Source organism: Macaca thibetana, chromosome X (assembly GCF_024542745.1).
Source record: "Macaca thibetana thibetana isolate TM-01 chromosome X, ASM2454274v1, whole genome shotgun sequence".
Lineage (NCBI taxonomy): Eukaryota > Metazoa > Chordata > Mammalia > Primates > Cercopithecidae > Macaca > Macaca thibetana.
In genome coordinates this window covers 12,216,664-12,230,646 of record NC_065598.1, presented here as the reverse complement: position 1 = coordinate 12,230,646, position 13,983 = coordinate 12,216,664, and the positions used below count along the sequence as shown (strand labels likewise).

At 39.3% G+C, this 13,983-nt stretch overlaps 1 protein-coding gene across 9 annotated transcripts in view; it reads right to left on the bottom strand.

The window, feature by feature from the left end:
* The window catches only part of FRMPD4 (FERM and PDZ domain containing 4), an 863,942-nt gene that overhangs the window by 46,069 nt on the left and 803,890 nt on the right, over positions 1–13,983 (bottom strand). For all 9 annotated transcript variants that reach the window (XM_050777254.1, XM_050777257.1, XM_050777250.1 and 6 more), the window contains one exon: positions 3,695–3,740. In XM_050777254.1, coding sequence (XP_050633211.1) covers positions 3,695–3,740 — 46 coding nt within the window. The remainder of the gene's footprint in view (positions 1–3,694; positions 3,741–13,983) is intronic.

Sequence of the window (13,983 nt, the reverse complement as noted above, 5' to 3'; positions counted from 1 at the left end):
CTCCTGACCTCAGGTGATCTGCCCGCCTCGGCCTCCCAAAGTGCTGGGATTCCAGGCGTGAGCCACCGTGTCCAGCCATAGAAACTCTAAATACTCTCTGTCTCAGGTAAGATTGGCTTTGGAATTCTAGACTTGGAAACTGTAGAAAGCAGAGTCAAAGGAAAAAAGGAAGGAGCTGGCCAGTGAAAGATCTATAATAAAAAAGGATAACAGTACAAGGAAAGAAGATGGCGTATCAGAGCCAAACAAATAAAACCCATGAGTAACCCAGAAATTCCCCTTCTAAAATTCCATCCTGGGGAAATACTAACTACAGATTAAGACTTATACACAAAGACTTTCTTTTCAGAATTATTTATAATAGCAAAACATTAAAGACGATGCAGAAGGCCCAATGATGTGGGTTGGTTAAGGAAATCTTGGTTCAGCGTAATGTTTTGCAGCCATTTAAATGATGCTTATGAAGAGTTTTTGATGACATAGGAAATGTTTATGATATATTTAGTAAAAGAGGCATAATAAAATTACATGTACAATATGATCTCAACTAAGGCATAGAAAAAAAGACTGGAAGGAAATAGGTCGAAATATTTACACTGGTTGTCTCTGCGGGAAAAGTTTGCCAACATGTTTTTCTGCATCTATATTTCTTTCTGTACTTCCACTTAGTACTTTTTTTTCCCAAGAAAAACAGTAAAAATCATGGTGGTGGGGAAAGCCTACCATAATACTTTTTAAAAAAATGCAGCAACCTATTAAGAATTACTTCTTATCAAAGAATTTCAGGGATCCTAAAACTCTCACCCCATTCCTCCTTGACCTGGGTCTCATTGGAGATCAATTTCTGTGGTTGGGTCATGTTGGGGTACCTTGGGCACATGTGGAATATGACTGGAAGGTATAAACATTAGCTGTCTATCTTTACTGGACCTTATGCAGAAGAAATACAACATAAAAAATGCTGTCCAGCAAGTTGCAAAAGAAATTAAAATGCTAATTTTTATTGTCTGTAATAAAAGTAGAACTTACGGACTTTCTTTTGGTCTGCTGGCTCATCTGTTTCTGTTTGTCAATCCTGATTGCTGAGAAGATGTTTAACAAATATGTGAAGCTCAATAAGTTTTTTTTTTTTTTTTTGCAAATAAAAGATTGCAGTCTTGTCTTTTCCCATCTGCTGTCCAATCCATGTCTGATATCTATTTAAGAAACTTTGTGGTTTTAATTCTTTTATTTCAACTTCTACAACTCGGAGGAGAGAAGAGCCACTTGGGATTTGAACAGTTAAGGGAAGACTTTAGGTGGGACAGTGGTTCTCAGCTGGGAGTAATTTTGCTCCCAAGGGACATTTGGTAATGTTTGGAGACATTTTGGTCTGCCACAACTTGGGGAGAGGGTGCTACTGGCATCTACTAGGTACAGGCCAGGGATGCTGCTAAACATCCTACGATGCACAGGATAGGTCCCCATAACAGAGAACTCTCCAGTTCAAATGTCAACAATACCAAGGTTGAAAAACCTTGAGGTAGTGTTTAGAATTTGGCCTGAGACTTGAAAGCTGAGAAGGATTTATTTAGCAAGGCCGAGGAGGTGGTGGGACTGGAGTCATTTTTCGAAGGAGAGTGGTCAAAGGAAAGTCAAAGATGAGAATTTGTCTGCAGTGATTGGGCAAGGGGAAAGTAACTCTGGAGCAGAGGTACAGCTGTTGGCTATAAGAATACGAGACGCTTCCTCCTAAATATTGTGGCTAAGTGTTGCCTTTCAATGTAGCACAATGGCAAGAGCCACTGGAACTCCTAGAAAATTCCAGATTATCTTTTAAAAGGAAGTGCCATGATTCACTGCTAGTAATCAACATTCAAATGAATAACAAGTCACATGGACTCCAATGGCAAACAGCAAGTAAAGCCACAGGACACAACCATAAACTTACATGTAAAACTCTTCTTTCTTTTTCTAAGTTTACTGCATGAGGTAAAACAGTATCCCACATTGCAAAACAAACAAACAAAAAACAAAAAACAAAGGTCCTGCCTGATCTTGCATTTCTAGTAGATTATAAAATATAGAAAGAGAATTTGGGAACGACAGTGCAAATGTGAAGTTCCATCAGGAATTTAAAGTGGTTCAATCTCAATTTATACTTGTTCAATCTCAATTTATAGTTGTTTAATGCTTATTATAGACATTTACATTGACTTTACCCAAATTGAATTTGTCCACTGCAAACAAATCAAGAAGTGTGGATAGATTTGAAGTAAGTGAAAACGACAATTTGGTTAACCAAAGCAATCTAAAAACAGCCCAGCTGTACTTTATATAGAAGCATATGGAAGGAATCTCAGAATCAGACAGATGAGGAGACCAAGGTTCTGAGCAGTTAAGGTAGTCACTGCTGACTCTTTTGTTATACTGCTGGGAGCTAGAAGCTAGATCTCAAGTCATGGTTCTCTAACATCCTGGGGCCTCCTTAGTTTTCAAATCCCAATATGTGTGTATGTGTGTAAGTTCTGTCAAAGAGATGGAGTTAACAGTAGCAGTCAATATTAAACTGAGCTTTTAATATAAATATGCATAGTTACATCCTAGATGGCATAATTTGTTGTTTTGGTTAGTTCTATTTGTGGTCTTATCAGAATTTTGATCCTTATTATTTCCTGTCTAAAATGCCTAGCCCACAGAGCTTAGGGGAAAATTTTTGGGACAGGGGAAATGAAGAGTTTGGTCAGAAGATGGAGATCAGCAAATACCAGAGCCCTTTAATTGATGTAGAAATTAAATGCTCCAACTCTATGGGGAAGAAAACAGGAGCTTAAGCAGGCTGGAATCACTGCCACTCCATATGAAGGTCAGACTGACAGGAACCATTTTGGGAAAAATCTGAAGGAATTTGCCTTGGTAAGTTTTAGTTCAGCTGACAACGTATGAAATTTGCAAGCAGTGGCAAGTCTATACAAATAGAAAGGAAATTAGTGGTTGCCTAGGACTGAGTGTGGGAACAGGGATTAATTGTAAATGGGAACAGGGATCTTATTGGGGGGATGGAAATGTTCTCAAACTGGATGGGGTGATCGTTGCATACCTCAGTAGATTTTATGAAGACCATAGAACTGTACACTGAAAATGGATGAATTTTATGGTACGCAGATTATACCATGATAAAGTTTTTTTTTTTTAAATCACAAGAACCGTCCAGTTTGTAAATCACTTTCCACCCTCCAAACCATGATGGCTGAAACCAAATTCTGACAGCATATATCATATAATATCTACTCTTAAAGCAAGCTTTGCTAAAATATCCAGTTCTCTACAGAATTATTTAGCTGGGGATAAGTATAACAATTGTGCATTGACCTCCTACAATTAGATAGTCTCATGAGATTTGTGTTTCTTAAGCTGGAAACCATAAGAAGGTCTTGAGTTTAGTGTCATTTACAAATGTGACCATTGCATAGGACTGGAACAGCTGGTTGTCTTTCAAGAACTTTAGAAAATATATTACTCCCTTTCCTCTTCAATGAATGACTTTGCTAACATGGAGTATAAAGTACAAAAATAGTCAAGATTTTTGAACCCATATTGTGAGTGCATGTTATTTTTCTCTGCTGTTATTCATCATCATGGTTTTACTGGAGTGGGCAGAAGAAACAAGAAGCCTGAGAACATTAAGTGGCACTTTTGTTCACAGAACACTTACAGGGTAAGGCTGAATGACAGTGAGGAGTATCGATTCTTTGCAGCTTCTGTAAGAGAGAAAAACAAACATATTTATGATATGCACTGAGCCCGGACTCTAACCAGTAAGAGTTTTCTTTCAAAACATTAGTGAATGTTCCCTGGACTCCCAGGGTAGAGTAAATCAAATAGCTCAGATGTAGGCTTTCAGACCACACAAAAAGCCAAAATGAAGTGTTTCCTGAGTTTAACAAACTGCCCAATTGAAAGCTTCCTAGCAAGTTTACATTGGGCAATATTATCTGTGCTGCCAAACAGCAGGACCTTAAAATAAAACCCAGGAAGGGAAGAACAGTTTTAGAAGCATCAACTAAGTCTCTATATTTTTTGCTGCTCTCAGAATTGATTCTCCCCTTCTGATTTTCCTTTAGCCTATTTTTTCTTTGCTGCTTAAAAATTTCTCTGTAGTTTTCTGCCAGGGGAAGAGATTTTTAAAAATTCTATCAATTCATGGAGCATCATTACCTCTCAGTATCAGCATCCTAAAAGAGAAATGTTATTGTTAGTATCTTATGAAAAAAATAGCATCCCAGCAAACATCGGTTCCCATACTGTGTGGCTTAGTAAGTCCCTGGTCACAATGCTAGGACCCTGGGCTGATAAATATTTCAGACAGGCACCGGTTGGGAAATATTACTCACAATAGGCTGCACTTCATGGCTAAAAGCAGAACAATGTAATATAATGGTTTATCTAATTCCCTCCAAGTAACTCAAACCCTTGAGGAAAATTCATGTTATGGATTATAATAGTTTTTCTTTCTTCCCTTCTTTGTTCCTTTTTAAATCACAACTAGGAGAAAGGTCAGTTGCCATTTTGTTGAAGAAGAGCTGACTTTTTCTACTTTAGGTTGTAATTAATTACCTGCTTTTCTGATTTATTGCCCACATGAGTAAGGGGAAGGACATCTTTTGCAAGGTTGTTCCCTGGAAGAAGTCACTGCAAATCGCACTTCTAGCACTAACTGATTTGTGGCTCGGCCCACTCACTCTGACTGGGCTGGACCACGTAGTAGGGAGTGGGGTAGGGGAAGAGAGGAATCCAGAGGGCAGGGAAAGGAGTAATAGAACTAAAACTCCAGGAAGACTCAGAACACTTAGGATGATGGTGCTGGTGGGGGCAGGAAGGTAGCACAGTGCTGATGGTGGCCTGTCTGCTCCCACAAGTTCCCAATCACCAAGGCTGGCAGGGAGCCCAATGATTGCAGTAGACAGAGCAACAGCGCAATCAAATGAGAATTCAGTGGATAAGATGAAGGATCTGCATTGCTGGTGGGAATATACACACGTGTAGCAGTTTGCGGAGGCAATCTAGCTTCAATAGGTCAACTCTAGTGTCACAAACACCGTGACCCAGCCAGTCCACTCTGGTTTTATATCCCCCCAAAAATTCTGCTGCTAGTCTTTAAGGGGAGATGGATGAGGATGTTCCTTGCAGCAGAATGCATGGGGGTGAAGTGTCAGAGGCAAACTGGGTGTCCATTTCCAGGATAATAGATATGAGACAAATATGTGGAAAGCAACACAAACAGAAGCAAAGCACTGTTTCTTAGTTTTTGTTCAAATTTTCCTCATTCACAGGCAACAAGAAACGTTTATCAGATAAGAAATGCTCTATAACCCCATTGACCAAAGAATGTGTGAGTGTGGCAGCCACGTTAGTGGAACAACCTGCCCTGCCTGGCTTGTCCTGTCTGAGTCTGCTCCCAGAGTCCTCAGGAGCAAGCAATGGGTCCTGGGAACTCATTCTCTGCACCCAGCTCATTGGACCTGAATGTTGGAATGAGCCAATCAGATTTCCTATCTCCAGAATCAGAACTAAGAGACACAGAGACTAAGAGAGTTGGGAGCCAAGTCACATTTATGACTGAGCACCAGAGTAAAGATTACAGATGCCAGTAATCCCCTGAACAGTCCTGGTTTCCACCATTTCTGAGGGCTGGTTGTTCACCATTTTGCTAGAAATAAAATCATTCACATAAATGATCTCAGTAGGATAACGATCATTCTGAGAAAGAGCTTTTACTTTTGTTTTCTCTCATCTTAAGTACATAATCATCATCTGCCAGACAAGAAGAATTAACTCCATAGCACTACAGATCCCTTAGGACTCCTAATCCAAACCGAGGTGGAAAAAAAGACAGAAGCCATATGTGTTCATATGTTACAGGATGCTAAGATGAACTGAGACAGATTCCGCTGAGGCCCCATGCCAATACATGCCAATCATTTCCACATGCCAAAGAAGGGTGCTGCAAGATTTTCAAAGGTGTTGAAAACCAGAGTTTGTAACCCTTACCCCTTACTCATCTTGGGATTTGACTCATGTCTTCATTACAAACTGAAAAGAAGGCAACAGGAAGAGGCTGTCAGAAGCAGCACATGCTCAAAGAGCAGAGGCTACATTTGTGCAGTTACCACCCTTACACTGAGGCAGGCCCAAAGTATGGGACTCTTGGAAGATGCAGTAGAAACATTGGCCTGGGACCTCCTGATCAACTGAGCTACTTTGAGGGATGAGGGGGCCTTCGCAGAAATATACAGAATGCAAGGAGCATTGAGCATAGTCAGCCGTTGGTTTCTGCCTGACACAAGGGGGCTACAATTGGAGTAACTCAACAAAGAAATCTTCCAGGAATCCATGAAAGCAACCACAAGGAAAGAGTCCACCAACATCACCTTCCATGGATAGAAGAAAGTAATGCTGGATTACACTGGTGCCAATCAAGTGAGAACTTTCTTGCCTTTTACCTCACCATCTTGGCCTCATTTCAATCTGGAAGGAGCTGAATGCTGGGGCAGTAGAGAAAACATTGACAGTGCCCCTTAACCCACTGCAGGCTTCCTAGGCCTGAACTAGGCACAGGGGAGGAATTTTGTGGAGTTGGAAGTTTTGACTATTACATGACAATCAAATGTTGCAATTACAGATTACAAATTGTGATTACAAGTGTACAAGTGACTGGATCACTTTTTGAACCTGTTCAATATGTTTATGGGAACCACCTGAGATTTGGTTGAGGGCTTGGAGGAACTGGCCCTGGGGAGCTGTTATAAGTGGGCAATGGGGGAAAGAACATAGTTGCCTTATGATTGCACCCTCCAAGACCTGCGTGCTCTACTTATTCCCAGTGTCTCTTTATTTATTTATTTTTGGATTATACTTTAAGTTCTGGGAAACATGTGCAGAACCTGCATGTTTGTTAAATAGGTATACATGTGCCATGGTGGTTTGCTGCACCCATCAACCCATCACCTATATTAGGTATTTCTCCTAATGCTCTCCCTCCCCTAGTGCCCCACCACCCAACAGGTCCCGGTGTGTGATGTTCCCCTCCCTGTGTCCATGTGTTCTCATTTTTCAATTCCCACTTATGAATGATAACATGCAGTGTTTAGTTTTCTGTTCTTGTGTTAATTTGCTGAGAATGATAGTTTCCAGCTTCATCCATGTCCCTGCAAAGGATACGAACTCATCCTTTTCTGTGGCTGCATAGTATTCCATAGTGTATATTTGCCACATTTTCTTTGTCCAGTCTATCACTGATGGGCATTTGGGTTGGTTCCAAGTCTTTGCTATTGTGAACAGTGCCACAATAAACATACGTGTTTATGTGTCTTTATAGTAGAATGATTTATAATCCTTTGAGTATATACCCAGTAATGGGATTGCTGGGTCAAATGGTATTTCTAGTTCTGATCCTTGAGGAATCACCACACTGTCTTCCACAATGGTTGAACTAATTTATGCTCCCACCAGCAGTGTAAAAGCATTCCTATTTCTCCACATCCTCTCCAGCATTTGTTGTTTACTGACTTTTTAATGATCACCATTCTAACTGGTGTGAGATGGTATCTCATTGTGGTTTTGATTTGCATTTCTCTAATGACCAGTGATGAGGAGCTTTTTTCAAGTTTGTTGGCTGCATAAATATTTTCTTTTGAGAAGTGTTTGTTCATATCCTTTGCCCACTTTTTGATGGGGTTGTTTGTTTTTTTCTTGTAAATCTGTTTAAGTTCCTTGTATATTCTGGATATTAGCCCTTTGTCAGATGGAGAGAATACAAGAATTTTCTCCCATTCTGTAGGTTGCCTGTTCATTCTGATGATAGTTTCTTTGGCCATGCAGAAGCTCTTTAGTTTAATCAGATCCCATTTATCAAATGTGGCTTTTGTTGCCATTGCTTTTGGTGTTTTAGTCACGAAGTCTTTCCCCATGCCTATGTCCTGAATGGTATCACCTAGGTTTTCTTCTAGGGTTTTTATGGTTTTAGGTCTTTAATCCATCTTGAGTTAATTTTTGTATAAGGTATAAGGAAGGGATCCAGTTTCAGCTTTCTGCATATGGCTAGCCAGTTTTCCCAACACCATTTATTAAATAGGAAATCCTTTCCCCATTGCTTGTTTTTGTCAGGTTTGTTAAAGATCAGATGGTTGTAGATGTGTGGCGCTGTTTCTGAGGCGTCTGTTCTGTTCCATTGGTCTATATATCTGTTTTGGTACCAGTACCATACTGTTTTTATTACTCTAGCCTTGTAGTATAGTTTAAAGTCAGTTAGCATGATGAACTGGTTTGATTAGATCATATTCTTTGAGTCCAAACACACTTTGACTAAGACAGAGAGGCTTAGAATCTTGAGACCAAACAATAAAACAGTAAACAAGAGAATAAGGGATAATTGTCAGACAAAAAACTGTAAGGTGGTAGGTTGGGTGGGAGAATGAATAGGCCCATAAAGCTGTGGGACAAATGCTAATTTTCTCTACAGCAATGCTCAGTGGCACTGAATTTATTTGTTCAATTCTGGAAAGGGAAGCTGATATGCACATCTTCAGTGCAGTAGCTGTTAGGAGCAGGCAAGGCCCTGGAGAAGGACTCTTTTTAGTCATCCTTGATGCTAATAAGCAGAGACCCTGTATTAGCTTCCGATTGCTGCTATAACAAATTACCACAAACTTAGTGGCTTAAACATGATGCAAATGCACTATCTTATATTTCTGGAAGTCAGAAGTCTCTAATGAGTTTTGCTGGGCTAAAATCAAGGTGTCAGCTGGGCTGCACTCATTCTGGAGCCTTTTCAACTTCTAGAGGCTGCCTGTATTCCTTGGCTCATGGTCGCTTCCTTCATCTTCAAAACCAGCAGTAGCATCTTCAAATCTCTCCCTGAGTTTCACTTCCTCTTTAACTTAAAAGGACCTAGTGATTATATTGGGTCCGGCTGGATAGTCAAAGATAATCAACTCATCTCTGACTTAATTACATCTGCAAAGAAAGTCACAGACTCTGGAAATTAGGATGAGGATATCTTTCAGGGGATCATTATTCTGCCGACTATAGACATTAGCTTTATCAGTTACCTAGTGTTGCATAACAAATTCCCACAAAGTTAGTTGCTTAAAACAATACTCACTTATTATCTCACAGTTCATGTGAGTTAGAAATATGAGCATGGCTTAGCTTGGTCATCTTTTTCATGTTCTCTCTTGAGGCTGCAATGTTTTGGCCAGGGCTGGGTCCCATATGGGAGCTCGATTGGGAAGGATTCACTTCCAAGTTCACTTCAGTGGTTTTTGGCATGACGAAAATCCTCTTTAGGCTGTTGGACCAAGGGCCTCAGTTCCTTGTGGGTAGTTGGCTTGAGGCCACTCTCAGTTCCTTGCCATGTGGATCTCCCCATCTCACCGACGTGGCAACTTGCTTCATCAGAGCCAGCAAGGGAGGGAGTCTGCTGGCATGATGAAAGCTACAATCTCATGTAACATAATCATGGATGGGACATCCCATCACCTGTACCATACTTTATTGGTTAGAAGCAAGTCACAGGCCCCACCCAAACTAAAAGAGAGGGAAATACACAAATCTATGAATACAAGTGGCAGAGATCACTGGGGTCCATCTTATATTTTGCCTGCCACATGAATAAAGAGACTTCTAGCCTAGTAATCCCTATGTATCTTAAAAGTAGTTTCAGGCTGGGCGTGGTCATTCATGCCTGTAATCCCAGCACTTTGGGATGCAGAGGCGGGTGGATCACCTGAGGTCAGGAGTTTGAGACCAGCCTGGCCAACATAGTGAAACCCCGTCTCTCCTAATAATACAAAAATTAGCTGGGTGTGGTGGTGCATGCTTGTAATCACAGCTACTCTGGAGGCTGAAGCAAGAGAATTGCTTGAACCCAGGAGGTGGAGGTTGCAGTGAGCCGAGATCGCACCATTGCATTCCAGTCCTGGAGATAAGAGTGAAACTCCAGCTCAAAAAAAAAAAAAAAAAAAAAAGTAGTTTCCATTAATGACTTAACCTTATGCAGAATTTCTTTCAAGAAATTCTGGAAGAAGGACTGCTCAGTATACTTTATTAATTTGAAAATGGAAACTATTTTTCAAAGTGTGTTGATTATATTTAAAGTCTTTACAGCTATAGTAATGCTTTGTAAATTACTTGAAACATAATCTAGATTGACTTCAATTTTACTATTTAATGAATAAATGAAGTTGTCTGAATTGAAATAAAATATTCCAATATGTTATTTATCACCAGGACTAGGGACATGCTTTTCTTCTCTTTTTTTCTTGTCTATAATTATGTAATTATAACCTGCCAAACAAGAAAAATTAACTCTATAATGTTTCGGATCCCTTAAAATTCCTAACCCAAAGATCCTAGGAGGAAAAAACAAAACAAAACAATGACCTACACCATTTAAAAATAGCCTCGACAGAATGATTAGAATCAGGAATAGAAGACGACAGTTTTAAGCCATCAAATTAACTTCTTTCTGGGATGGCCTAAAAACAGCTAGAGACCATTAAGAATCCAGTTATAACTACATTTAGATAATTATTATTTCATATTAAATTCCACATAAATTTTCTGCTTTTGAAGATTAATTTCAAATTGTTGTGACAATATTTTTTAAATGGTTGAGTTTGTTAAAAATGTCATTTTCATCCCTGAATCACAGTGCTGATCTCTGCAGGGGAATATAGTCTATCCTACCCTAAACCACTCTTGTCAAACTTGCCTTCAATTCCTCTCTCTTCATTTCTTTGTCAAAGGTCTATTCTTATCCTTTTTTCATGAAGAGTCCCTTGAAACATGTTTGGGACACCCAGCATCAATGGTTTTAGACCATGCTTTGGCATTATATACCATTTTATGATTTCATTGGATGTCATTTGATGCAGAAAGCAAAGCTATGTGAGGAAGAAGCCCAGCTTCCAATGAGGTAGAGTTTCCAGTATTACAATCTCTCTAAACAATGAAGCTAAGGCTGGTGTTCTCTGTTTTTTAGAGCAGCATACTTTGACATCTTTCTTTAAATGCCTTTCTCATTTTATATTTATGCCATTAAAAATTATAATATATAATCATATTGGCATGTGCTAGTGTATATATTTTTTTCTAGACCAACTTAAATAGATCTCTTGATGAACCCAGACACTGATACTAATTTAACAGTCATCATGGGAATTGAGATTTCCTCAGATATTGGGAAAACCAAACAAAATAAAAATCAAATAACATGGCCAGGTGCGGTGGCTCACACCTGTAATCCCAGCACTTAGGGAGGCTGCGGTGGGCGGATCACAAGGTCAGGAGATTGAGACCACGGTGAAACCCTGTCTCTACTAAAAATACAAAAAATTAGCCAGGCGTGGTGGCGGGTGCCTGTAGTCCCAGCTACTCAGGAGGCTGAGGCAGGAGAATGGTGTGAACCCAGGAGGCGGAGCTTGCAGTGAGCCGAGATTGCGCCACTGCACTCCAGCCTGGGCGACAGAGCGAGACTCTGTCTCAAAATAAATAAATAAATAAAAATAAATAAAAATCAAATAACAAAGATATATAGGAAGATATTTCATGTCAGAATTCGAGAATCTTGCTTTAGAAACATTAAGTCCAAACAAGTTAACTGTACAATTTTAAAACTTCAAAACTGGAAGTAAATAATCAATCTGTGAAGGGTGAAATGATAGGCTTTTAAAAGGCACACAAAGAGGTAATTCAGGATTATATATGAAAGCATTTTATAAGCAGTGAAATAGCATTCTAAAGTAACTTCTTGAAAGATGGATGTGCAGTATTTTTATTTAGAGAGAAAGGCAATAAGGTGCAGTGAAACGGTGTTGAACTCCCACTTCGTAGGTATATACATGCACACACGGAATTCTTTATTCTTCCTGTACTTCAGGGTTCTTCAAAGAAATTAGAAAGCAATTCTTAGCTATTTCTTGTCTTCTGCTAGCTTTTGAATTTGTTTGCTCTTGCTTCTCTAGTTCTTTTAATCGTGATGTTAGGATGTTGATTTTAGATCTTTCCTGCTTTCTCCTGTGGGCATTTAGTGCTATAAATTTCCCTCTAAACACTGCTTTAGCTGTGTCTCAGAGATTCTGGTAAGTTGTGTCTGTGTTCTCACTGGTTTTAAATAGCTTGTTTCTGCCTTAATTTTGTTAGTTATCCATTAGTCATTCAGGAGCAGGTTGTTCAGTTTCCACGTAGTTGTGTGGTTTTGAGTGAGTTTCTTAATCCTGAGTTCTAATTTGATTGCCCTGTGGTCTGAGAGACTGTAATGATTTCTGTTCTTCTGCATTTGCTGAGGAGTATTTTACTTCCAATTATGTGGTCAATTTTAGAATAAGTGCTATGTGGTGCTGAGAATGTATATTCTGTTGATTTGGGGTTGAGAGTTCTGTAGATGTCTATTAGGTCCACTTGGTCCAGAGCTGAATTCAAGTCCTCAATATCCTTGTTAATTTTCTGTCTCATTGATCTGTCTAATATTAGCAGTGGGGTGTTAAAGTCTCCCACTATTATTGTGTGGGAGTCTAAATCTCTTTGTAGGTCTCTAAGAACCTGCTTCATGAATCTGGGTGCTCCTGTATTGAGTGCATATATATTTAGGATAGTTAGCTCTTCTTGTTGAATTGATCCCTTTACCATTATGTAATACTCTTCTTTGTCTTTTTTGATCTCTGTTGGTTTAAAGTTTATTTTTATCAGAGACTAGGATTGCAACCCCTGCTTTTTTTTCTTTCCATTTGCTTGGTAAATATTCCTCCATCTCTTTATTTTGAGCCTATGTCTGTCTTTGCACATGAGATGGGTCTCCTGAATACAGCACACCAATGGGTCTTGACTCTTTATCCAATTTGCCAGTCTGTGTCTTTTAATTGGGGCATTTAGCCCATTTACATTTAAAGTTAATATTGTTGTGTGTGAATTTGATCCTGTCATTATGATGCTAACTGGTTATTTTGCCCGTTAGTTGATGCAGTTTCTTCATGGTGTCAATGGCCTTTACAATTTGGTATGTTTTTGCAGTGGCTGGTATTGGTTTTTCCTTTCCATATTTAATGCTTCTTTCAGGAGCTCTTGTAAGGCAGGCCTGGTGGTGACAAAATCTCTCAGCATTTGCTTTTCTGTAAAGGATTTTATTTCTCCTTTGCTTAGAAGCTTAGTGTGGCTGGATATGAAATTCTGGGTTGAAAAATCTTTTGTTTAAGAATGTTGAATGTTGGCCCCCACTCTCTTCTGGCTTGTAGGGTTTCAGAGTAGAACTGAAGGAGATAGAAACATGACAAACCCTTTAAAAAAACCAATGAATCCAGGAGCTGGCTTTTTTTTTTTTTTTTTTTTTTTTGACAGAGTCTTGCTCTGTTGCCCAGGCTGGAGTGCAGTGGTGCAATCTTGGCTCACTTTTTTTTTTTTTTTAAAGATTAACAAAATAGATAGACTGCTGACAAGACTAACAAAGAAGAAAAGAGATAAGACTCAAATAACACAATAAAAAATGATAAAGGGGATATCACCACTGATTCCACAGAAATACAAACTACCATCAGAGAATACTATAAACACCTCTGTGCAAATAAACTAGAAAATCTAGAAGAAATGGATAAATTCCTGGACACATACACCCTCCCAAGACTAAACCAGGAAGATGTTGAATCTCTGAATAGACCAATAACAAGTTCTGAAATTGAGGCAGTAATTAGTAGCCTACCAACCAAAAAAGCCCAGGACCAGACGTATTCACAGCCAAATTCTACCAGAGTTACAAAGAAGAGCTGGTACCATTCCTTCTGAAACTATTCCAAACAATAGAAAAAGAGAGATTCCTCTGTAACTCATTTTATGAGGAGGCCAGCATCGTCCTGATACCAAAACCTGGAAGAGACACAACAAAAGAAGAAAATTTCAAGCCAATATCCCTGATGAACATCAATGCGAAAATCCTGAATAAAATACTGGCAA